Raw genomic sequence first — 26,966 nt, forward strand, 5'->3', positions numbered from 1 at the left:
GTCCTTATCCCTTCTTCTAGAGAACTCCCAACACTTTTCTGAGGCTTGACTTCACAACAGCCATCCTCCTTTTCCTGCAAGATACCATATTTGTCATATAATATTTATTCACATACCCACATATTCTGTTCTTGAAAACAGAATAGAAGAGATACAAGGCATAGCAGTTTGTAGTTCCTTCATTGTTCCTTGAATATTTTTGAAATAGTCTGTATACACTAGCTACCATCTAGTTCTAATTTAGCAAGGAGCTTTTGAGTGAGTGGCTGTATACCAGAGTTCAGTTATCTTCACCTGGGGGTGAATACAGTTGGCTCTTGGTCATTCATTTCTATTAATTTTATCTATAGGTTCCATAATTTCATCTGCTGATACTTCATTTCATTGAGGCTCTGGAGCCTCTAGTTAACTTTTTATGTCAGTTGTACTTTAGGATGAATGAAGCCTGCTCATCCTGTTAAGGTATGTCCTGATTTTGGTATCTTCTGAGAATTGAAATGTATTGCCAGGGAAGAGAAAGGAAGAATGCAAATTGCTGCAAAATCTATATGGATGAGGAATTTTCAACGCATTTTTTATTAACCATAATCCTTTATTAGACCTCACAGAGGTGTAAACTATACATACAAATACATTAGAAAGATACCCTCTTAACAGTAATGCTTCACATTTTGGACCTGATACCAAGAGGGTTGCAAACATTTCAGTACATTCTACAAACCAAAGGGTGCATTAGCCTTTATGTATACAGAGTGACAAAGCCCTTTACTGAAATCAAAGTAGATAAAAGTGAAAATCAGTCAACTACCTCTTCCAACCTTTACCTACCATAAATGCATATAAAAGCCTTTAAAAGCATGAATACACTATTATTTATGGAGCAAAGTTTACTGTTCTAGACAGCTCATAGAGAGAGGGGAAGAGAATGGTCAAGATGGCATTACATGAACTGCAAACTATCAAAACTTCTTGAATTTTTTTTATATTTGTACATATCAGCTCCATTTTTTTGATTTATTGGTTGTTACTAGAAAAGCTTATAAGTGCTAAATGGGGAGAATAGCGCAACAAAGACATTGTTGAGGTATTTGGGGGATTCTGCAACACAATGATGTTACATACACAGTATGAAATATTATTTGTCATCAAGTAGTGACATTGTATTATGAGTAAGCACAAGAAAATAAAAAAGAAAGAATAAATCCAGTTAGAACTTTAATAGAGAGTTTAAATGGTTTTTAGCAAATGAACATTTAACACTTGTCACTGTTTGGTTATAATGACTTGAAATGTTAATAGTAGCATTATTCAGTAGTGAAATCAGAAATTCATGTATCCACATTCATGCTTTGCATTACGGAACCCCAGTATTAGTCAGGATATCAATTGAACTACAACACTGAAGAAAAGGGGGATAGTTATTCCTATTGGAAAGGCTGTCCTCCTGAAAACCAAGTGCTATTGATCTCTTCATTTAGCACTCTGAGTGGCTTTGCGGATACTTTTGAAAGAGAGAAAGATCATATATGATTTGATCCCCGAATCACAGAATATGTTGAGTTGGAAGGGACCCACAAGGTTCAAAGTCCAACTCGTAGCCCTGCACAGGACCATGCCCAAGAGTCACACCATGACTATTGGCAGCAGGTGGTGCTGCTTCTTCTACTTTAACTTTGTTTCCTAAAATCCTTAGGTTTGAAAAATATGTTTAATATTCAACCCAAAGACTCCAAGGATTAAGAAACTCTGAAACAGAACCATCACATTTTGGTAAATGCAACGTGAAGTGCCAGAGTACAGGTAAAGCTGTTCTGATGCTTTCAGTGGAGCATTTTATGACTCATGTTTGATGAGGTTTAGTTTAATCAGGCAACTATTATCATTATACACTTTTGACAATTATTTTTTCACAGTGCAAAGAATTTCTATAGAATTCTGTTGAACTAATTCCTTAGAAATTGTAATAAATGAAAAAGTATGATTTATATACTGTATCATGCAGTGTCATTTGCATGTGCTTTATTTGAACTTGTCTCTCAGTGGAAATAATAGAGTATCGTAATTCTTATGCAGTATTTATATCAATTTCATTTGGAATTCTAAACTGAAAAAAAATTAAGCTAGAATTCATCTCTGTGCACAAAATAAGGAAATTACACCTCTTTATTGGTAACACTTCAGTCTGTTGGTCTTGGATCCTTTGTCTTTGACTATTGTTAAAGTGAGCTTTTTTTCGATTTTAAAATTTACAACGTTAAATATTTCACTAAAAATATGAATTTCATTTAATCAGTTGTATATATAGTTATCTGGTTAAACCTTTTTCTTTAACATGAGTACATGAAGAATGATCCTATCCGTCATGATAGAGTCCTTTTTGTTCTGTAGGTATTTTGTTGTTGCTTTAGAGGAACGAGATGATACTAATAAATGGAAAATACAATAAGATGCAATGTCTTTGATTTAGTTAAAAAATGGTTCATACCTTTAAAATACCAACTGTATTTGTTTTGTTTCTTAAGAGCATCAATCAAGTGTGAATATGTAAATATTTCAGGTGGATGTAAGTATGTTAAATTCTTGTGGGAAAGAATGTTTAGCAGCAGAAGTATCATGTTGATGCTTTTTATGACTTAAGTGAGCCAAACTGGCAAAATAAAATGTTACTGAAGAGCACAGAAAATCAAGAATTATTATAAATAATTTGGGATATAAGAATTTACAGTGCTAAGTCTTTTCCACTTCTGAAAGAGTTAAGAGTGCTGTAGAGAGACATGAATTATTCTTACAAAAACCATATAATTAACAAATTAATAGTTGAGGTGATGTCAGAAATTTTCATTCTGCTCTGTTTGTATTACCCATTATTCTTGCTTTGAAGAGATGCTTACACTTAAAAATCTCACTTAACAGAAGTAATTTGGAGAAAAATGAAATAAAAGATAAAAATTTAATTTATGTTTTCATAATATGGCTCTCAGAGTTAGTATTTTATATCTGTATTTAAACAGATAAATATGTTTGCCTGATGACAGCAAAGAAGTGTCTTATGGTTTAAATATCAGGTAATTTCTTTAGGTGTGAAAAACAAAGACAGGATCTAAATTGTGGCACCCATATTATACAATGTTCTTCTAAAATTAGATTCCAGTTGGATTACTGAATATAATCCATGAGATCTGAAGAGTAAAAAGCAAAAATTTTAAATTTTACTTGACAGGAAAAAGAAGAAAAGCGTACTATACACGTGCACACACACATGCACATAGACATGCACACATTATAACAATATGCATATATACACACATATATACATATGTCTATATATGTGTGTATATATATATACACATATACACACACCCTTTATGCAACTAGTATAAGATTTCCTAATGTAAGCATCAGGGAGGTCCTCATTTTGGTTTCTGCTAGAATGGTATCTCTATACTGTACTACATGTAATCAAGCTTCAGACATTCCCATAACACCCTTCATGTAAAATATCAAAAGTTTATATATATCAGATACTGTGTGTTCGGACACTTATAGTCCAGTAGAATATTCCAATGCTGTGAGAAGCAAAATGTATAGTGTAGGATTAGAATGGGTAAAAACTTTGTGTTAATTTTTTTTTCCTTCTTTCAAGATAACTTTAGTCTTAAGTTGTTTTACTTAATGGTACTTCCACACACAAATTAGATAATTTTTAACCTCATTAAGAAAAATTCTTTATTTTACGTGGATTGTGCCCGAGAGGAAAAAAAATCTCAATCACTTGAAAGCCTCATCTCCTCCTCCTTACCCCTCCCCACGGAATCAAAACAAAGTGAGTCAAAACAAAACAACCCCCCCAAACAAAGAGACAAACAATAAAATTATGTTGCAATAGTGTTTTAACTAGGTTTGCTGGGGGGAGGGAGGAATAAATATTGGGTTTGAATAGAAGTTGGGTGTTTGGAAGACTTATTTGCACTGAACAGTATCCTTAAAAGAGGGACCAGTATAGGTAGAGTCCCCAAATAAATTATTACTATTCCTTTTCAGACTAAAAATAAAACAATTTAAATATATTGATTATACCTTCATCAGAACATAAGTATTCTATCTGGCCTATAGGTTCCAAGAATCTCTATTTGGGCTTAACTTACCATAATTTCAAAACAAAGCAATGAAATGTGAAATTTTGCACATTAGGATGTTCATAGTGACCACATAAAGTAATAAAAAAAAAATTCACAGACTCTTAGCCATATATTTCAACTTTTTTTCACAATTTAAACTAGTGAGAATTAAAAAAAAGCATCGATTTCCTGTTAGGAATACTTTCTTTATTATTATTATTATTCCCTTTTAAAATCAGATGTGTTTGTGCCTTTTGGGGCTTTTTTTAAGAACATTAACTTTCAGGGGGCATGCCATGAGTGAGAAAGTAATCAGGTAAAAATTAAAATATATTCTCAATGAAAATCTTGATCATATCATGCCACTGACTAAGCCAAACTCTCCACTGATTTCAGGCTAGAGTGTGGCTTAAAAATCTCTGGTATGATACAGGACTCTCATTGATCTGTACAGGCTTTCAGTCATATCCATTGTTCCCTGACTTCTGATGCTTTTCTTTATCTGTATTGCTTACTTGTAATAAGGATTCAGAATTGCATTTAAAGTCTATGAATTTTTGGGGCATTTTGACTCTTGTTCCTGCCCACCTCCATTGATACAAGATTTTTTTTGCCGTTTTCTGAGTGACAAAAAGTTGAAAAGTTATGGCTAATTTTATTTCTATTTTAATAACCATACCTATATAATTGTCATTTTCATACATTAAAAAAATATTTATGCTTTCTTTTATATTTTAGTCAAGTACTTTCTTAAACAAAACAATAGCACCACTTTGGCATTGTTGGCCAAATCAGTAACAGGTAAAGCAAATATGTGTACGCTTTTCTGATCTTGTCATTTCCTGCACTTGATTATTAAATGGAGAGCCAAGAAGACACAGTGCTTGGCCTAAAGTCCTCATTAATCAATTTTAACCATTGATACTGAGGGAACAACAAGCTCACGTGGCAACTGAACATAGCTACTAACTGTGTATGAAATTCACCTCTAGAAAGAAAGTCCACCACTAATTTTACCCTTTAACCTTATGAAAGGAATTGACACTGTAAGCTGCCTTGGAAAAAAGGGACCTATTTTGATGTCTCTACAAGGACTGGATGCAATAACCCATAGTTTGATTTTCTTCTCTCGACTGAATGGCACAAATGAGCCTCATACAAGTCTATCACAGAAATATGTGTAGGTTTGTAAGTACATTTTGAGCAAAATAAAGAATTAATTCATTTTCTATTTAAACTCTTAATGATTAATTGCATTTACTATGGCGATGAGGCTCAAATTTTGCTGCCTTGATGAAAGAGATGTATTAACTTCAATGGTTTTAAATCTGCAGTGGTTTTTGAACTGACTGAAAACAACAAGGCTTAATTAACTTTTTTTTCTTCTGCATTTCAGTGACATTCTATGTAGTAACTGGAGTTTTAAGTCTATTCTAGAATGCAAAAATCTGTTACCTCTCTCATGTGGCTTAGATGATAGGGAAGGATGGGGAGTGGGCCTTTCTGTACCATTTAAGTGATTTATGAGAATCCATGGCATCCAGTGGCAGCCCTGTTCCTAAATATCTGGAGTGCTTTTGAAAATCCAGCTGAACCTTTCAATTTCTCTAATTAGAAGTTTTTCAAGTCAGACTGCTTTGTACTTTTGGGAGGGAGATGTTTTGGCTCATGCTTCAACTTCTTTAAGTAGAGGATTTATTAAGATTATTAAGCTAATACAGCCCTTTATCTTTCACACTAACTGGTATATCATGTGCTCCTGGCCATATGACTGGATATTTCTTGTACAAAATGCATTTCCCATCCATGCATTTCTCACCTCTGTGGGGCTGGAGCTACTTTCCATTTTGTGATACCATTTATTCACTAGTAAAGCAAAGTGTTGCCTTTGAAGTTTGTAGCTATTCATTATTTATTTTAGTTTCTTCTAAGAATTGTTCTAATTTGTTTAGACAGTTGTCAGGTTGTGATGTTAGATATTGCTGTGTCTGAGTGACATTTTCTAATTATAATTTCTCAAAAGGAGAAATATGGTGGCATGAATGTGTGTGAATCTCAAGATAAGACAAAAAATTTGAATTAATTCACAGGAATTGATGCAAAATGATGTATAGTTATTCAGTTGTGTTAACAGTGCATCAGTAAAAGAGTTATCTGCAAAGAAACTTGCCACCACAGCTATCTGCAAATTGCTTTTTACATTCACATCTTTCTTCTTTCCTCCCTTTAGAACTTCAGAGGATATAGGAGACAGAAAGAATCATGGGACATGAAATAGAAATATGTATTAAGTCTGTGACATCAAAATAATGCTTATTCTTAGACTGTATTTCAGAATTGTTACAGCCATTAAAGTAAAAGTACTTCCCTCTCCATCCCCCCGTCAAAAAAATGCTTATAGATGCTGTGGCAGGTATCAGAATTCCTAACTCTGTTTATTGAATTGGTGGTGAATAATTTAGGTTAGTTTTCACACCTGTTTCTCTTTACTTTCTTCCTTTTTCAACATAACTATCTCAGTCAGTGTCAGCTGTGACATATTCTTTTTATTCATTTACTGTTCTACTTTTACATTGCTATGGCAGCTTATTGTGCATGTAGACATCCATCTCACAGAAAGCGGAGGGTTTAAAGAATTGCATAGGAATACATTGCACTTGTTAAAAATACAAACCACAAATTTTCTATGGGAATAAAAAGGAACTATAATAATTTGTTAGACTTTTAAGACCTACCTTGTTTCACAAGGAGCTATTGAGGAGCTGTATATATGCAGTCTGCAGAGAACCTTTTCTTGTGTTTTAGTCAATACTTCAGTTATCTACTCCCCTGGATGTGGTAGAAAGGAAGGCAGATTTGAGCCTTTGAAAAGGGATCCTTCCTTTGTAGGTCTAATCTAACATCTCCCTAACTGCTCCCTTCAAACAGTATTGTCCAGGCTCCCTTTGGGCCTGACCAAGAGATGCATCATCCCATGCCTGAGCTTACCTCCTGTAGGGAGGTGAGGGGAAGAAGTCGAGTGGAACAACTTTGGAGTTCTTGGACAGGGTGGAACAGTGCATTCCCCCCAGTCCCCCTCCCCCCACCCATCTAGTCTTCCCTTCTCTCACAGAGAAGTTTATTGCTCACCTTGGTCACTGCTGGCTACCTTCACTGCATGGCCAATCTGGCTCTCAGTTGATGTAAAAAAATGGAGCATAGGACACAGTGTTATTAAAGGTAGAACCAGTGCAGTGCCTATCAAAGTTATGTAACAGGGGATTGTAAGTAAGGATGTAAGGATTTTATGGTTAATCTCTTCTTGAGGACTCTTTCTACACTGTAATTTGGTGATTAGATCAGATTTTCTGATTTACAGATAGATGCAGAAGCCCAATAAACGGTCAGTTAGGTCACATCTGATTGTGGAAAGAATTAAAATGGAGGGGAACTTGAGTACCTTTCTATTATGTTTGAATAGAATGATGATATTTCTGGAAGATTTAGGTACTGATGGACTACCTTTTGAAGTCATTTGAGAGCTGTTTTTCAAATTGTTTTCTCTGGGCCTAGACATCTATGAATTTGTGTTCCACATAACCATAGGTGAGAACACCACCATTGAAACATCTAAAAGGAAACAAGTATGTGAATATCCTTTTGGAGATGGGAAAGTTATTACCATCTTGAAATCTGAAGCCATTTCAGTTGATTTAAGCTGAATAGTTTTGAGACTATTTTGTCATTTAATCTTTGGCTTTGTCCTTCCACATTTGCTCTTACCTATTACCGTTTTGGCCAGACCCTTTCATGTAACAAACTATAAAATAGCACCGTTGTACTATAAAACAGAGATTTTTACATACTGTTTGATATATGTGTATTATTGATATGCTAAATTTTACATACTGCATTATATGGAGGAAGAAAGAAGTTACCTATACTGTTGCAAAATAATTACCTGGAAGAATCATTACTGGTTTGAGAGCCTATGTATGCTTTAACTGCTTTAAAAAAATCTTTTGTCTCACAAATTGCAATAAATTGCATGTTTGCAAGAGAAGGAAGAAAAAAACTGTCTTAAAACAAATGCATCTATAACCCATATTCTGTTGAAATGCCACAGATGGAATTAATGGATGTTTAAAACTGTATATGTTACCTTACTGCTGCTGTTACTGGGAATGTCAAACTGTGCAAATACGAAGGGGTAGACAAACAATGTTATCAGACACTGTAAAACAAACAGCCTGTTGCTTGTATAGAAGTGCAAATAAAAAAACCACCACTTAGACAAGGCTGATGAATGACTCCAGCAGCCAATGTTCATAGGTTAATTTAGTGCAATTGGATCCGTCAAAGGCCCATAAATTTGTAGGCATTTGAGGGGCACAGAACTTTAAGAGTTTTTGTGCAGGACATTTAAAAAAGGTTAACAAACAGTAATATATCAACCACAGAAATTTTAGCTCTGGGCTGGTTAAAATGTTCTGTTCTCTAAAGACTTAATATTGGAATGTTTAGTTGCATTGTTCACTGGGAGAATGCCCATTGGTTGAGATTGCATCAAGCTTTTTAAAACAAAGGTTTTTTTAAGTCTTCCAATGTTTAACAAATAATTTATTTACAGCAAAGTATCCTGCAGATGGCACATTCATTCTTCATTCTTGTGGATGGCATGTTCTTACATTCTGTAGTTTCTGTTTCCTGTGTTCCCTCTACTTGTATTCTTCAAATGCACTTCCTGGGGATTTAGAAAGAAAAAATTATTACAGATAGGTTTCAATACTTTGTATGACCACTAAACTTATAATAGTGGGGAAACAGTTACCCAGAATGCTGGAATTGTTAGACCCCCTTCTGCCAGTTCACAAGGAATAGTCTATGGAGAACCTTCTCTTGCGCTTTAATCAGTAGTTCAATTATCTACAGGGCACTTAACAATACAGAACTTCTCTACCCTAAATTTCCAGTTCTCTTAGACATAAATGATTGCTGTCACTGTTGATCTTGGCTTGTCTTCATCCAGTCTTGCTAATATTGCTGTAGAATGGCTTCCTTAGCATCAAACAAATACGGAATCAGAAATGTCAACAGAATTCTGTTTATCCATACATTAACATATTTTCTGCTTTTCGTTGCCTATTTCTGTTCCAGCTTTTGCAAAACTACCTTTGCTATCTTTAGTTTTCCCTAAGTTGTATGTTAGTTTTCATCCTTAAGTACTCATTCTGGGTCAGCCCTTCAACTTTCACTGATTTTCATGAAAATCATCATTGTAGCGTTTCACAGGAGTCTGCCAATATGAAGGATCCTGCCTTATTCTGCAAATGCTTAGATCAGTTACAATGAACTAGGAAAATGGGAATTTCTTTACTCATCTGCCCAGCTTTTTTCTGCACGGCAACAAAATAAAATATTCTCCTCAGTGCTGACCCTAGGTGCTCCTCTTTGAAGATAGTTTACCAGAATATAGGAAAAGTTATATGTTACATTATATTTGCAAAAAGTCATCCATTCTTAAGGACTGAAAACTCATGTTCTATAAAATGGACAGTGAGAGTCTTATAATGAAAGAACAGCCATTTTGCATTGCAGTGACTTTCAAAATGTATTTAGATTGAAAATTACCTATATTTTTCTCAATTGAAAATATAAATTATCTCCACTACTGCTGTTGTCTGACTTTAAAATGGCTTTATCAACCAAATAAAGCAGATACTAAGATGCAGCAGGGTTTCAGTTATAGCTTTTAATGCTGACATGTAGGTAAAGAAAAAGCTGTCATGATACACAAACTAGTTTTGAAATTGAAGGAAGATGGCAGGTTACTTTTAGAACATTTTCTTCTCCAGATTCAGCATTTTGATGAATAACTACAAATAAGTGCCACTGGTGGTAGCAGCAGTAACATGCATGCCAGAAAATGCTTTGACCCGCATAACATTTCATGTATGCAATGCTGAGAGTGTTGGGAAAAACAAAACAGAACAAAAAACAAGGTTGTGAATGCTTGAATCAGATTCTCAGACCTGTGTTTGTACTGGTATATCAAAGTTTGCCTCACTTCTCAAGTCTTTGAGGAAAAGGTAGTTAGAGATAAAATTGCATCTGTGATGCTTGTTTTATTGTCAGATCCTCTGAGCTGATATTCAGACACAGATGAATAAAATCACCATTTTAAGATGAGAGATGCAAAATGTGAACTTTATATAAATCAGCTCATGAAAAGAGAAGCACAGACTTCTAACCCTTCACCTATAGCATGGATCTTTGGAGAAAAGACAAAAGGATAACAACTACCTCAGTCGTGGTAATGGTCATTTAACTGAGATGGAAGGATGTCGGGAAGCATGCAGCAACATTCTTATCCTATTAGGACAGACATGCAAACCTCATGTTGGCATTGAAAATTCTCTTGCTCTACTGGTAATAAATGGAAAGTCTAGTGTTTGTAGTAACAGGCACGATACCTTAGCTATGAGCTCTCTGGGGGCTCTTTGAAATCTTTTCAGTTCTGTGGGCAGTGTGATCAGTAATATAAAAACAGGGCTGGAAAGTAAGCAATGGGAGAAAATAATTCTCTGAAGAGTCCAAGTCCTTCTATCTGTTACACCAAAAAGTTCCCTCATTGGCTTAGTAATGTGGCATGGCTGCAACAGAAATTAGGGTTGGTGCCATTGTGCATACTTTGGCCTGTAAATGTATCTCTGAATTGATACTCAGCCAATTACGAAAGAATCTACCAGTCTTAGAAAAATTAATGAGAAATAATGCAATACTTTTTCTGCTTTCCTAAAGGCATTTTCTTAAATGAAAAATATTAATATCTTTTCTCTTTCTCTCTTAGTCTCACTCAGTATTTATTTAAATTTTGAAGATTAGACAAAGTCGGAAAAGTATTTTTGGGAAAATCTGCTTCCTATTCATACTTTGTTGGTATATATATTCATGTGTATTTTTCACATGTGGGCCTAAAGAAGAATAAGGACTGAAAATCAGAGGAAGAACAAAATTATATCCAGATGTGCACCTCTTTTCTCCTTTTGCTTAGGATGAAGGGGGATGACATGGCACTGTCTTCATGAACAAGTTCAAGTTGTGCCGGGAATGGCTTAGATTGGATGATAGGAAAAATTTCTTCACAGAAAAGGTTGTCAAGCACTGAAACAGGCTGCCTAAGGAAGTTGTGCAGGTATTTAAAAGATGTGTAGATGTGGCACTTAGAGACACGGTTTAGTGGTGGAGTTGGTAGTGCTGGGTTAATGAACTCAATGATCCTAGAGGTCTTTTCCAACCTAAGTGACTGTATGATTCTCTTTTATTAATTTTTAAAATCAGCCTTATCAGTATTCACATTTATGTAGTAATTTTCAAGGTAAATGAATAAGAACTTTGTGACATTGGTTCTGTGACACTGTTTCATTTAGAAAGGTCACAGTCTTCCCTCACATATACAGTTGTGGAAATTGCTCAGTTACTTCTTTGCTAGGAGAGTTGTTTTTCAAAGTTCTACTCACTAATTTTCCAAATTGCTGTTAATAGTTAGTTCACTTTTTGAGTAAACTTTTATTATCATTTTTCAGAAGAGAAAGATGAATGGAAGGAAAACTAGATGGGACCATGACATGAAACACAGGACTTTAACTTCCCTTCTTGCTCTTGTTTTGCACTTTAAAAGTCTAAATATAAACTTAGTGTAAAAAGGTGAAACCGTTGCTCTGCTTAACCCAAACCCCAAATCCTGGATTTGTCATTTAGAAAGTTATGAGGAGATGCTAAATAAAGACTATATCAGATATATGAAAGGCATAAGAAACTGGTTGTCTGTGAAGTCTGAGAGTAACTGCACAATATATATTTCACTTAATCCTACCTTAAATCTTGCATTTAATAAGAAAATTTTAAAAAGGTCATATTATATTATCTCACATACATATATTCATTTTCTATGTATAAGATATATATCTCATGTATAACATGTAATATTAAGAGAGAAAAATATTCCAAAACAGAAAAAAATTGCTTAACTGAAAAATAATTTGACTTTAACATAACTATTTTTTAATTAAAATCAGTGACATATCAACACTATGAACTAGCTAAATACATTCATATTGGGAGAGACTATTTAAAGAAAGTATGAACATAATTGCCTTTCTTAATGGAGGCATATACAACTGACTGCAAAGAGAAAAGAGAAAGAAAAAAAATTACATGAGAATATGTACCTGACTTTTTCCTAATGAATTCTGCTTATCTTCCATTCTCTGTATTTTCCTATTATCTATCAAAAATATGAATAATAGTTTCTCCTACTACTTCTGCATTTTTGTTTCCTCAAACTAATTTTCTCCATCCACAAATAATAATGAAAATTTCAGTTTGTTTTCCTCATCAGATTTCTGTTATTTTATTGCCAAGTTCCTATCAAGAAGCATTTATGACTTTTTTTCTTCTGTTCAACTTTCTCCTCCTTTTCACATACAGTTTCTCTAAAGGTGTTGTTTTGTTTAATGTTAATTTTTCTCTAATTTTATTTTTTCTCCCTTTTTCTCAAAATCTCATATTTTCTGTAAGATGCACCTTGGTTCATTCAGTTTTTCAATATTTTGCATCTCAACTTCTTTGGTCTAATTCCCTCCCCTTTCTTTTCTTATGCTCCTCATTGTCCTTTTACTACCCTTTTCACCTCTTGATTCTTTCAATTTTTAATTTCCAGGATGATTTCTTCTGCAGCTAGACTTTCTCAATTACTGTTACATACTCTATTTTTTTTCTATATCCAGTACCCCTTTTGAGCACCATCCCCCCTGACACTGGAGGAAGATACAAGGTCTTTTTTCTGGTCCTTCCTGTTTGCAAGAAAAGTGTTCTCCTGCTTGAGTTTTGAACTGGGAAGAGCACGGCTGCCTAAAGTATGACATCATTCCTCAGTCCTCCAAGGAAAGTGGTGTGGAGATCCATTAGAGAGCTGGCAGGTATCTTGTCTCCTTTACTTGAATGTTTTACCAATCACCTTAGCAACAAGTATGGGAAGGAGAACACAGATTACTGGCCAAGACTGTTTTCTTCTTTTCCAGCAAGCCTTAAGTTTATGTGTGCCCAGATAGGAATAAACCACAGCATTTTCTTGTCTACAGTTGAGCTCCACCTGAAGAAGTCTTCACTCATTGCCCTGTGTGCCCTTTGAGATACTAAGGTGATACTTCCCAGGAAATGTCACACAGACACCGCTTTAAAAGTTTGAAAACTCTTGAGGAAGAGGTGAAAGGATTCCATTCTGTGAATTGACTTATGGAAAAGAATGGATGCTGGAATGATTGCAGTTGTTCTTTTCATAAAGATGATATTAAGGAAATTAATATGCAGTACAGGTTTCTTTACTTCCTATGAAACATTAGGTTTTCATGCAGTTCCATTTCTTATAAGCAAAAATTTTCAGATAACTGCAGGAATGGGGCCAACATATGTGTAGGACAGGCAGGGTCAAGCAGCAATAAAATAAATCAGTAGAGACTTAGAGCAGAAGACAAATAACATGTAAAACAGATGTTCAGAACTCAAACAGGAGAGAGGGTTGTACATGAACTCCATTGTAGCCTAGTCTAAGATGGGTTTTCTGAACTATAGGCTGTGTTGATACATATATTTACAGTATATCTAGTATCACAGGAACAAAAATCTGGATACTCTGAACTCCACAACTATATATAAAATATCAATTAATATTTGAAGTGCTTGGAGAATATATGTATTAAACTTTAAGTACTTAAAATGAAGTATGTAATTATTGCAGTGAGTATCTATTTAATTTATTTCTGATAAATAAAAAAAAATCCAAAATAGAAAAGAAAGAAAAAAAATTGTTCATTTACACGTAAGATGAATAGCAGAAGAGTGATATTTTCCTTCTTAAGCACTCACTCTACCTCTCCCTGAAAGAGAAGGATGAGTGAAGAGATTCTGGATAGATAAGTTGTTAAACATTCAGTGTTTGATTTCTCTTTTGAAAGAAGTCTTAGGTGCTATTTCTGATTGGATGACGTGATTACTTATCACTTGCCACCCTATAGCAGGATAAAGCCTCACAACTACTAGCTTAGCAATTCCATGTTTTATTCAGTGTTCTGAGAGATGAGATGAAACATACCATTTCCTACCATGGAAACTATTTTTCAAAACTCCTCTAAATCTAGTAGGCAGAACACATCAATTGTCTTCTATGTTACCAGCCCTGATAGAATTTTCCTTCCCTAAAATACGTAGGGTTTTCTTTGTTGGTATTTTGTTGGTTTGGTTGGTTTATTTGTTAGTAGTTGTGAATTTTTCCCAGCCTGGCCTACCTTTTGTGCTTTTGGCATATCGGTGTGGCGCTGAGCACGTACAGACCGTGCAGATTTAGGTGGCTTTATTGGAGCACAGTACATCTCCAGCCTCCTCAGGTCACAACTCTGGAAGCAGCACTCATCCACTATCCCCTTGTGGTGTAAGCGTCTACTGCTGGATCCATACCCTGTAGGCTTACCTATTCAAAACACAAATGGAAAGTTTTTTCATTAGAAAGAAAGTGCAAAGCTCTCAGAAGCAGTCATATCATCAAGTTGCATTATTTTAACTGAATCACAAATGACCATTGTAGAGCCTGTCTGTGTGTATCTGTTCTAAGATCCTGTTCTCAGATGCACCTTTTAAAGAAATTCCTGGAAACAGCCACCTTTTATCTCTGTCTATGGGTGTTCACTATTTAAGCATGTGAGCAAATTTATGCATTCTTAGAAAATTATTATTAAAATATGTTCCTGAGCTGTCTTAGCATTGAAAGTGGAGAGGGAGGAATCTGAAATCTGGCATTTACAAAGGAAATTTGCCCTTAAGCTTTAGGATGAAAACTGATTGCTGAGCCAGCTGAGGTAGCTGATGTGTAAAGATCATAGATCATGACTGTGTTGTAGACAAATATTTCCTAGTAAAAAAGGCTGCACCGAGGTACTATGTGAAGCCAGAATGTGTTCCAAAGGGGAAACAAATACTGTATACAACTGCACAGGCTGTAAGATCTGCAAGCTTAAAAGCTAGTGGGAAGCAGGAAATAAGGTAACAAAGTAACGGATGAAATGCAGCAAAAATAGGAAGATGGTTGATGGAACAGATAAAAGCAGAAGATTTTATATTCCATAGATTTGTACAAGACAGGAAATGGGACTGACATAACATGGTTTTCCTGTGTTTTGCACCAGGCATCTGTAGAAACTACTTAATTGGCAAATATTTTCCCTTTTTCACTCAGCTCCAGTAAAGGCCGACATGTTCATTCATACAACTCTCACACACATATTTTTGTCTTTGTTTCCCCAGTGGTTTATGATTTCCTTAGTAACTGCTAATTTCTCTGCTATACTACACAGACATTAAAGTCCCACTGTTTCCTGGACTTGTTTGTATGCAACCCAATTGGATGTGTACTTGCCCTGTTATGACTAACTAGAAATGAAGGAACAGTAAATTCACAAAAAGTAAGTAGCTGCTTACTTTCTATATCTATTTTAAATTCTGCTAGAATTTGATTTCACATGCTAAAATTCTGAAAAGATTAAGTGTTTTGTTTTGACATTTTCAGCATTAAATGTTTCCTTTTACAGAATGATCCACATTAGTTAAGAACTGAAAAATATGGAAAAAAAAAAGGAAAGAAAATTGTACCAAGAGCCAAAAAATGAAGTAACTCAGTCAACTCTACCAATTTCTTTTCCTGCCTTTTTTTTTTCTTTTTCCCTTCAGTTTTATCACTGAGACCAAAAATCTGTTATTCACAGAGTTTGGCAGGAGTTCACATTTTAAGAATTACTCAAGCTAGATAAGACATAAAGGGAAAAATTCAGTTTCTCTTTGGGAAATTATTACATCAAATGCTTATACAGCAAAGTCCAGGTTGACGTCCAGGTACTTGTCCTGCAGCTGTCAATTTGAAAAGACGACACTGCATTTTGCAGTACCCTGTGATTAAAACATGTACCCATTGATGAAGAACCCTTGAGGCTTTAGAACATCAGTAAATGAAAAGACCTCTAGTGGTAAATTATGTCACATTTTAGCCAGCAATACAGCTAGCTAAGAACTAACTGTCCCTATGAGCTTTGTAAACTCAGACAACAGGTTTTTAAATGTCTTTTTTTTTTTTCTTTCCTGGGACTATAAATTAAACGAAAAGAAAAACATGCTTACTTAGTATATTACAATCCACTGAGGGCCTCTATATTGTACATTGCCTGCTAAATCATTTGTTTCATAAGACTAAAGAGAAGAGCAAGCCAGGAACAAATTACAGTAATATTTTGGTTTGTTTGTGTGCGTGTTGTGTATCACTGAGAAGTATTATAAATATTAAGATGTAGCATTTTGGTTTTTTTTCTGAAACTATTTTCCCTCACTGACTTATAATATAAATTACAAGCTTTTTGCTAAAGATTATTTCTGAATTCTGTTAATCCAGTTGTTTTAGCCCAATACTTTTAAAATTTAGCAGTCAAGATAACGTGTGGAGTGTCATTAGTTTGCAGTATACCCAGAGCTGTGCCTCATTTTGTCTTGCTCCCATTTAAAGAAAGGTAGGGCAAATTCTGTTCCTGGATATGCAGGTATAACTCTTCCCAATAGATCCAGCTGAACTATAGGTACAAAGAACTGATCAGTAAAGCTTCCCTTTCTTTTCTTAATCTGCCAATTTTTCATAAGCAGATACACCCTAAAAGCTTCTGTTCAAGTTATTTTACCCTTCAGTGTCTGAATTTAACCGTTTATAAATGTGTAGGACCTTTATAATTTATAGAGTTGATAAAGTACCTTTAATAACCTTTGAAGCACTGCCTGTCTTATTTAGTACTCAGTGGCAACATTTCTCCTCACTATCATATACATAAATAGTTAATACAAATCCTAAATCCTGGAATCTTTCTAGTGCAAATCTCAGTGCACTTCAAAATCATTTTTAGTGTAGCCAGACCAAAAACATCTATGAGTTACTTTTCTTTCTGACAGAATAATAATTTTATGAAGGATTATATAATGTCTAATAGCCCTTTAAAAAGCCTGTATGGTACATGTAACAACATTGGAATGGAATCACTAACACATCACTGATGTGGTCATCTGTGAACTTATAGGCTTAAATATTCATGTATCACATAGCATACTAAATGCTCATCCTTCATAAAAAGATAGCATTAGTCCTGTGAAGTTAGATTTTTTCTCTTTAAAAAAATGTTTCCCAAGGTTTTTGAAAGACCTAAGCAATTAAATATGCTTAAAATCTGTGTGGTATAGAAAGTGCTATACAACAGAGAGAACAAATTAATAGAAAAAATATTCTTTTTCAGTAATCATGATTCTCAATCATGATTGAGAAGTATCTGATATGTAAAGTAATTTTGAACCAATAGATTTTAAATTGCTGCTGTCCTCTTAAGTGCTGCTGCTTACGAAGATGCTGTTACAGCAAAAGGTGATATAAAGAATTACAAGGAGATACTACCACTTCTACAGATGTTATCATTATTTGGCCCATCTGCTTCTGGAAGGACTGCAGGATCAGATGGTCTCAGTTCATCAAATTACCAAAATATGCATTTAGATCTAGGCAAATGTTCAAGCTCCTATATAATGTGTTGGACTAATCCACATGTTAAACAGTGAGCACATGCCTGTGTGCTCTTCTACATAGGGACTGATGTAACTGAGCACTTAAGGTAATTTCTAGACCAACTGGTATTGGTAAATAAATGGCTGGTGGTTCTTCATTTTTAATATGATTTTTGTTCCCTTTTTTTTTTTTTTTTTTTAATAATATTGCCTGCAGTATGGACTGGACTTTCTGTGTCACTATACTGTGAACCCATATAGTTCTTTCTCATCTCTCTGACATAATTTGAGTGCTGCCTTCCAACCGCTATCAAAAAGTTCCTTGTATTTACTCAACCTTCAAAGTGCTGCCTGTGGACACACAACAGTCTTAGACATTCCTTTTTGCTGACGTACACTGATTTCCTTGGAGGTTTCTTTCCTTTTTTGTCAGTTGCCAACTCAAGAGAATTTCATATCATGTAGGTCAAAGTTTACTTAATAGGATATTTGGCACTTGTTTAATCTACACTATCAAATATGTGAATGTTTCTTTCAATGTGCGACAAGCAGATACAAAGTCTAATCACACTATTCTGAAGTCCCCTGAAAGCAGGCCAAGGTACAGAGTTGCAGTAGTTAAACAGCTGACTTCTGTACTAACAGCATTTCCCTTTAAATAATGCAAAGTCAGTGCAGTAATCCAACAGGACTTGTTTATACTCGATTTCTCTGTTTCTCCCCATCCCTCCAAAATACCTTACTCCTATAGGTGGACTATAGAACTATCATATATCAAGTTATCTAGACATTCTATGTAGAATCATAACCAACTATTATAGTATTAACATTAGAAATTATATAAGAAATAGCCCAGGATAAAAACAAAGCTTAATCTACTCTTTAGGGGACTCTAGGAAGAGCTGGGGATATGTGTCCAGGAACTTTTATGTGACTCTTCATACTTGTTGTGCATAGTGTCTTTTGTAGCCAAGCATAGAACTCGAGAATGCTGTGTAGACTGTAATTCAGAAATACATCATAAATCTGAAAAACAGTGACCTAACCTGCTATCAGAGTCAATCATCAGCTGTAACTGCTTCTAAAGTATTCTAAGAGGCCATTAGTTTTGCTCTAGTCTTGTAGCAAGAAACTCACAATGTTTCCATCAAAACATCAGGGTAATATAACTCGTACAATTTTGAAACATTGATAGCAGCTTACAGTACTGGGATGTATGTGAGCATGCTATAAGGCAGTGTGTTGGACAAACAGAATTTTTCTGTGACCTGAACAACAAGATTGAGTGTTTGTGGTGCTATATTACAATGCAGGAGCTGAACAAACTCATCCTGTCTGCTAGATCCAGACTGGGAGCTGTTGGTTAGAGTGTTTTTTGAGTTGCATGTGCTGTCTGCCTTATAGTGGCACAGAAGACTAGGGATGCTGAATTTGAGATTCATCTTGCTCATTTTTGCTACCTGAAAATTAGGGATCTTGTTTAAGATAGTGAACTCAACAAGGAGGTGTGCCTACAGGGTGACTGATTTCTGTATTGAATGCTTTACTTAAAATTAAACGTATCCTTGTCCTCTGAAAGAAGCAGTCTTCTTTCATGGACTACAGATAAAGCTACTTGATCGAGTCTTAGTGTGCATACACAACTCCTTCTAGTTCTTCGAAGAAAATGAATTCCACTGAAAATGATTTGTTCTAAACCACAAAATATATGCCCCTGGTGGAGTACAAAGCCTTTGTCTTTCATTTCCAATTTAACAATTAAATATAACAACAAATTGTTCTAAAAAGCACACCAGGCAGTGTACTATTTAATTGTGTATCTCCATACCTCTTTAACTGTATTTTGTGTGTTAGGCTACTGTTTCTGTGTATTTTTGCATTATAAATGCATGCATATGCAAAACAAGAGATTGTTGATATCACTTTTCATCTCCTTGTAGTCTTAGACAAATGATTTAATGTTATATTGGTGATACTTCTTGAGAGTGCTCTGGAATTTCTAATCTGTATTTGGAAAATTATGAGTCAATGTTCAATCAGCAGGAAATGCCTGGTTTTTGATACTTCTATGAACTGTTAAAACAAACAAACAAACAAGAAAATAACAAATCTTGCAGTGTTGTAAAGTCCCTTAACAGAAATACCTCAAGGTTTAAACGTGCAAAGTAGGCAATCTGATTTTCATGTAAATAAGTTGCATGCGTTTTGAAGCGACAATATTTAATATTTAGTTTCCATTTTCCTTCAATGTTTTGTTAATGCCAAAAAATAATTATGCTTAGACTGATTTTTGTTTGTATTCATCAAAATGAGCATATATTAGCATTTATAAATGCTCAATGAATGGATGCCCTAGCTCTGAAATCTAATTTAATATGCATGAGAATAGAGGATAAGCTTTATCAGTATTCACAAGTAAAATCTTTATGAAAGCATATGCATTTGTTAATATTGAGATATTGCACTAGAGCTACTGCTTTGTGGAATACTGGATTGCATTAATTACTGAGTCCAAAGCAAGAAGAAGTTTGCTCATTGCTCTGAAATCATAAGCAAGTAAGACTGGGAAAACATAGGCACTCAGTATTGATCTATAAGAGAAATCTACCAAGAATTCACAGAGTGTTTTGCCTGAATAAGTACAAGCTTCCCCTTACGAAAAAATGGTAACCCTTTCGTATTTCAAATGGACAGTAAAATAACTATTTCACTTCTTTAAAGCCAGTGAGACAAGTGTAGCTTTATTTCAGGTGTCTTAATTTGTAATTTCTTTGTGTTTATTTAGTCTGTCACGTAGTTGAATAAGGTATTTTTTTCCTCTAGAAATATGCTTACAGAAGCATTCTTTTTCTTCACTGTGTATTTAATTGGGAAAAAATTCTCCTCTTCCCCTAACTTATTACCAAAATACAGCACTTGTAACAATTTCCTCTCACATATAGGTGTGCTGTACTCCGCCTTTTTTTATGGAATGGCTGCTTTGGAGGCCATCAAGCACACTAAGCATGTGATAGAGCCCTTATGCTTCACACAGTAGTTCCTAAGCCATTTGCAATGTGTAAAGAGAAAGACCTACAGGTTTGAGTGTTGCACTGGGATACGAAACAGGAATTTCAGAGTTTAGAACTCTTTTGAGGAAAAAAAAATTGGACAAAGAATGGGAAACAATATAATGTATTATTTTACACCAATTCAGTGCTCTAGAGGGTGAAAACCTTGCCGACCTAGCACAATTTACAAGCCTACATCAGATTCCAGGGCTGGAAAGTGCCTGATGCTGCCAAAAAATATATACTTTGGCAAGGGAAATGCTTTGCTGAAAGGAAATTCACTATTGCAAGAATAGCCAGGTTTATCAGGGTTTAGGACAAGATAATTAGAAGCCAGTAGGTCATTGTTACATTTGAATATTACCTCCTATATTGCATCAAGGAGGACAATGGTAATACAGGCATCTGCCCATAATGAGAATACATTCTCTCTTCTTCTGGTATATGCTCTCAGAGTAAATAATTACTGCTTACCGTTGTGTGTGGTGGGAGGAGGAGTCCTGATAGAACCTTTCATATCCTTCTTAGCCCATAGCCGATGTAAAGCTGCCTTTTATTTGGATTACCAAACAAATAACAATGCAAATGCCATAACTGGGTGAAGTCCTAGCATCGCTGAAGTCAGTGGGAAATCTTTTAGTGCAGTCAGGATTGTGTCTTTATGAATCAGATGCCAGAAGTTACTTATATATAACCTGACCCAAGGCGTATCAAAATAAATGGAAAGCCTTACACTGAACTTAGTAGGCTTTGCAACGTGCTGATAACAAATGGACACTTGCCTTCTCTTCCAGCCTTACAGTTCAGTGAGTAAAATGCCATCTTAGTGGCATCTAGAGAGATTGGAGGGAATGGATGTGGTGAGATTCCTTGAAGGAGGTAAGAAGAAAGGAGTACTGATGTACAATGTGGAGTAGATTGACTGCTATTTCTTAATACCACTGACCATATAACAAGCGGTACTTTGCTTTCCACTGTGTGAGCAGGAATTTTAGCTCTATAGTTACTCTTTCTCAGTTGTACACTGAGAAGTGAAAGCAAATAACAAACATGGTACACTTGCTGCTGCATTTTGACACAATCATCTGATTAAAGGCAGAAAGTGTGAATGCCTGTTATAAGTTCTGTCTAATACCTTTCCTACTACCCAGGAGTGCACATATGGACACACATTACAATTTTTATTTTTATTTATACAGCAGTAGCCCTTACAGGAGGGTAAGCAGGTGAGCGCAGGCCCCTGTCACCTACTATAGCAGTAGACAATTTTCATTCTGTTATTAGAAATGAGTACTGGTGCAAGACAGCTGAAAACAAGCCCAGGTGGACAAGAAGGCCAATGGCCTCCTGGCCTGTATCAGAAATAGTGTGGCTAGCAGGACCAGGGCAGTGACAGCCCCTCTGTACTCTGTTTTGGTGAGGGCACACCTGGAGCACTGTGTGCAGTTTTGGGCCCCTTACTATGAGAAAAACATGTCCAGAGAGGGGCGATGGAGCTGGTGAAGAGCCCAGAGCACAAACCTGATGAGGAGCAGCTGAGAGAACTGTTTAGTCTGGAGAAAAGGAGGCTCAGGTGACACCTCATTGCTCTCTAAAACTACCTGAAAAGACATTGTGGCGAGATAGGGGTCAGTCTCTTCTGCCAAGTAAAAAGTGGCAGGAAAACGGAAAACAGCCTCAAGTTGTGCCAAGAGAGGTTCAGATTGGCTATTAGGAAAAATTTCTTCCCTGAAAGAGTGGTTAAACATTGGACAGGCTGCCCAGGGAAGTGGTGGAATCACCACCCCTGGAAGTGTTCAAAAAATATGTAAGCCCTTATGGCTTAGTGGCCGTGGTGGTATTTGGTCAAAGGTTAGACTTGATCTTGAAGGTCTTTTCCAATTGTAATGATTCTATGATTCAATAAGTGTTAAAATAGAAAAGAAAGTAGGAGAGAAAAATAAGGTAAGGCCATAAGGGCTTAGCTCACTCCTCACAACAGTTTCATAGTTCTCTACACCCATTAACTTTAGTGGATTTATTAAAATGTGCTCTAAGCTCTGTTTAGTAAGATCTGACATAATTGCTGAGGGCTTTGTCAGCAAAAAGCATCCAACCTTGTACAAGGATGCAGCAACAGAGCATAAGGAATAAACAAGATTCAACTTTGCACCTGTGAAGTATTGCCTGAATCCTGTTTAAACTTTCCAGTTATCGAACCTTTCTGTACAAGTCAGAATGACACTACTTTAATTACTTCAGAAATTACTTCAAGCATGGTGAGGTGACTTAATGCTTTTGGGGAAAGTTCAGCGTGTAGTTTTCTTAAGGCCAACATTTTAGATCTGAATTATTTCCCAGAAAAAATATTTTTGATTGTTTGTTACTTTTGCCATATTGGGATACTTCTACTTGTGAAGATTGACTTGCAAGATTCCTGATTAGAAAGGACAAATTAACCACTGAATTCAGAAAGGGAATTAAGACAGAAAGATTAAGAGACAGATTCTTTTATCTTCTCTGATGTTAAACAGCACAGTCTCCTAAATTACAAGAGGTCTTTGCAGAGAAAGATAGTACTTAATTTGAGTAATATTTGTGGAATCTAACTATCAATTATTTGCACAGGAGAAGGCTGTGTCAGTGCCAGGAACTGAACCTACATCAACATAAGCACCAGGCCAATGCTTTAACTATATACCTGTCTTTTCTTAATCTTATATTTGAGTCAGTACAGCATGTAAAAATCTAATCTTGAAATGAAACATTCATTTGCGGTCATGATGCTCTTGTTAAATTTGTCAAAGGAGATAAAAGAAAAGTGAAACTTTCCAGTGGAGTACATAGTCATTAGGGAGTGAGGATGAGGTCATTGAGATGAGAGACAGTGACTTGTGCCTGGAAACAAAACCAGAACTAACCTAGCTAAAATAGACTGTTACGATTGATTCATCTTTCACTTACACTGGTTTTCTACCAGTTGTGGTTCCATTCTTTAGTGATTTAATATTACAATAGGAGCTAGGAGAATCAACTCTAGTGATAGGAACATAAAGAAAAATATGTCAGTGCTGAATAACAAATGAAACTACACTTGCTCTCCTTGTCCTTCCAGTTCGCCTTGTGGTTACTGAAGACATGCAGGGGGATTATAAAGGAGTACTGGCATAGTGCAGGGAGAAATTAGTTCTAGTATAACACTTAAATACCAAAACTACAGTTTCTGTAGGATCCTTGAAAATGGAAGTGCTTGTAGGCAGTAGAGCTGGTTTATGAAGCAAATAGGAAGTAATCCCTTTACGGGGCTGACACCGCCCTCTACAGTCACAGTTTTTAAAAGGGAATGTGGTTTCTGAGTAGATTTTTTTTTTTTTTGAGTTCTCACTTACTAAGTTTCAATGGCTTTTCAGGGAAGTTCAAAGGTTTTAAAAGTTCATTTCCTTTTAAAGAGAAGTTTTTCCCAAGTAACCAGAATTGTTCCTTTCTTTTATTATTTCCTTTCCAACTAGTTTAGGCTTGATTAATGATTGAAACCTCCACATCAGTTAAAGATGTTTTTCAATGGCTTCTTTTATTCTGCCATCTTCCTGTTCTTTTGTTTCACCTGGTTTCTTCTGTGGGCCATACAGGAATACTATAAATGTTAAAAGTGCTACGACAATGTTGAAGTTAATCTGGCCTTTAAATTCCAGGTGCTCATTGGCTTTTTTTGAGCTGCAACATCCACAATTATTTAAGCAAGGGAATCCAGTTCAGCAGAAAAGCAGGAGGATGAATAAATATGCTTTCATTTTTCTTATTTATGTAGTAATATGTAAGCTTAATGGTGACTCTGTAAAACATAACTGTTCAATGCACTTTGTCTGCAAAATCATTCTTCCCAATACTGGGACAATGGTTTTGCACATCATGTCATCCATTTCATCAGTCTAAGCCTATCCCTGGTCTATGGTGGTTATTAAAAAAAAACAAAGAAAAAAAAGTATTATGGAAAAAAGTACTTGTCTTAAGTGTTCTTGGCCAGTGGAGGGCTTACATGCTATCACAAAAAATGAGAAAAGAAGTACTAAGTAGTTTCTATGAAATACATTTCTAAAGAATCTCTTTTATTCCTGTATTGGTTATTAGAAATCACAGCCATTTTTAGTTCTGAAGTATTCAACACCTATCATTCAATTTTTATTCCTTTAAATGCTAATAAATCTCATAGCCTGGAGGACTTTGAAGAAATCTTTTGATCATCTGAAAGCATGGATTTTGAGTTGTGTCTAGGACATAGGCATCAGTATTAAAGCCTTTTCAAATATCTTTGTTGTGAGTCTTTAGATATTTAGTTCTGTAGTTACAAGTTACTTAAATATTTGAAATTGAGAATCAAGTATTTAAATTAAGAGTCAAGATGTAAAAAGGAAAATTATGTTCAGAGATACTCTGTTGGTACCCAAAACTTGACTTAATAAGATCATAAATATTTTCAAATAACTATCCTTATATAGTTAATTGTAGTTAATTCTACAATTAAATCTAATATTGATACACATAAACTGAATCAAACAGGTTAGTAAACTATATTTCTGCACAAGAAAACCTAATACCAAAATCCTTGTAATTTTTCTTCTTTCCTTCTTCTATATAATTTGATACAACTAAAGGAGGAGGAAAATGCCCAGTTTAGTCATATTCTGATATTATAGATGTGCAGTTGAAGAGTTTTTCTTTTAATAGCATATCCCAATTAATTTTGTCATTATCCACTCAAATGTTACTGAAAAAATAAAAAAAAATAATACTTGCAGCCTCCTGCACTATTAATATTTGTACACTTTCGGTGTGGACGTAGATGCCAGCAGCACAATGCTTGTTTCTCTTAGGCCTTTTGTAGCAAAACTTCTTAGAGTTCTTTCCATTGAGAATGATTTTTTGGATAAAATATCTCTTTTTGGATAAAACATTGCTCTCACTAAACCTTTGGGCAAAATGTATACCAAACGAAATTGAACTTTCTGTGGTTTGGGAAAGTTGGATTAATTTTTTTTTCCCTTGTTTTTTGTTTTACATTCCTCTGAACTCCTCTTTCCTGGCAGAAAAGGAGGTGCCAAAATAATCCAAGGAGGCTGTGCAGCCTCTCCAGAAGTGAGAATTTCATCAAGTTTAGTGAGAGTGATTGTTCACGTAAGATTTCCAATCTAGGGGCCTTTACCAGGATAATGCTTTAATTTTGCAGAACTCATTTTCCCCATTTGTGAAATTTAGAAAAGTTTCAGGTCTGCATCCGGGATAAAATCCTGAATGGAAGTACAATGAAATCACTTTCACAATTCTGCTTGTCTAAAATGGGTCTGAGTTTCCACTTCTTTGTTTCTAAGTGATTACTTAAACTGCATCTCTTGTGATTTCGCTTAATTATTTGCAATTTCTCGTCATCTGCCAGTTGCTTATGCCTCTCATGGATTCCTTCTTGACTTCTTCTGATACTACTTCATAACTTTTCTAATGAATTTCCTAAACTCATTTCAGCATTCTAGTTATTCTTTGTTTAGCCCTCCAGCAGTTAGACAGCAGGGCATTAAATAAGTTGTTGTCAATTTAAACTTCATAATTGTGTTGACTTTCCATTCAACATCATAAAACTGCTATGCAATCAACTGTGATCACTCTAAAGATACAAAACACAAAAAAATAAACTATTGTGTATCATTTTCTCTATACAACTTCAGAACAGTATTGGTTTAGATCAGATAAATTCATCTCATTTAGAACTGGTGACAATAAAATAAACAACATCCTTGCTACTTTTTTTTCTAATCTTAGTGATACAAAGCATAAAACAAAAGTTTCTTATGCAGGAAATAGCTGCATATTATGGATCTTTGTGGGATGGAATATCTTTCTCTCTTTATCTGTGAGTTTCTCTCTACTTGCGTGTAGATCTTTTGCCAGCAGCTACTCTGCAGCAAGTTCATAGCATACTACAGGTACCACAGAGGCATGTACTGCCTCTCCAATGGCTTCTTGTCTCATCAACAGTATATATCATGTGAATATTACATGAATTACAAGCTGTTGTGAAATAGATTTTTTTTTTCCCCCTGTATTATACGAAATAGAGTGATGGAGCTGTTGTAATGAAGTTCTATCAGTAGCAAATAGATTTGAGCACCGGAATTTCCTGGATATGTTTATATTATAGGGTAAACTGGCT

At 35.2% G+C, this 26,966-nt stretch overlaps 1 protein-coding gene across 2 annotated transcripts in view; it reads right to left on the bottom strand.

The window, feature by feature from the left end:
- Window positions 1-571: 571 nt before the first annotated feature.
- IGF1 (insulin like growth factor 1) overlaps window positions 572-26,966 on the bottom strand; it is a 53,883-nt gene continuing 27,488 nt past the window's right edge. For both annotated transcript variants that reach the window (XM_064654828.1, XM_064654827.1), the window contains 2 exons: window positions 14,444-14,625; window positions 572-8,841 (listed from right to left, as the gene is read on the bottom strand). In XM_064654828.1, the coding sequence (XP_064510898.1) occupies window positions 8,782-8,841; window positions 14,444-14,625 (242 nt within the window). In that variant the 3' untranslated portion in view covers window positions 572-8,781. The remainder of the gene's footprint in view (window positions 8,842-14,443; window positions 14,626-26,966) is intronic.

This window comes from Pseudopipra pipra, chromosome 5, assembly GCF_036250125.1.
Source record: "Pseudopipra pipra isolate bDixPip1 chromosome 5, bDixPip1.hap1, whole genome shotgun sequence".
Lineage (NCBI taxonomy): Eukaryota > Metazoa > Chordata > Aves > Passeriformes > Pipridae > Pseudopipra > Pseudopipra pipra.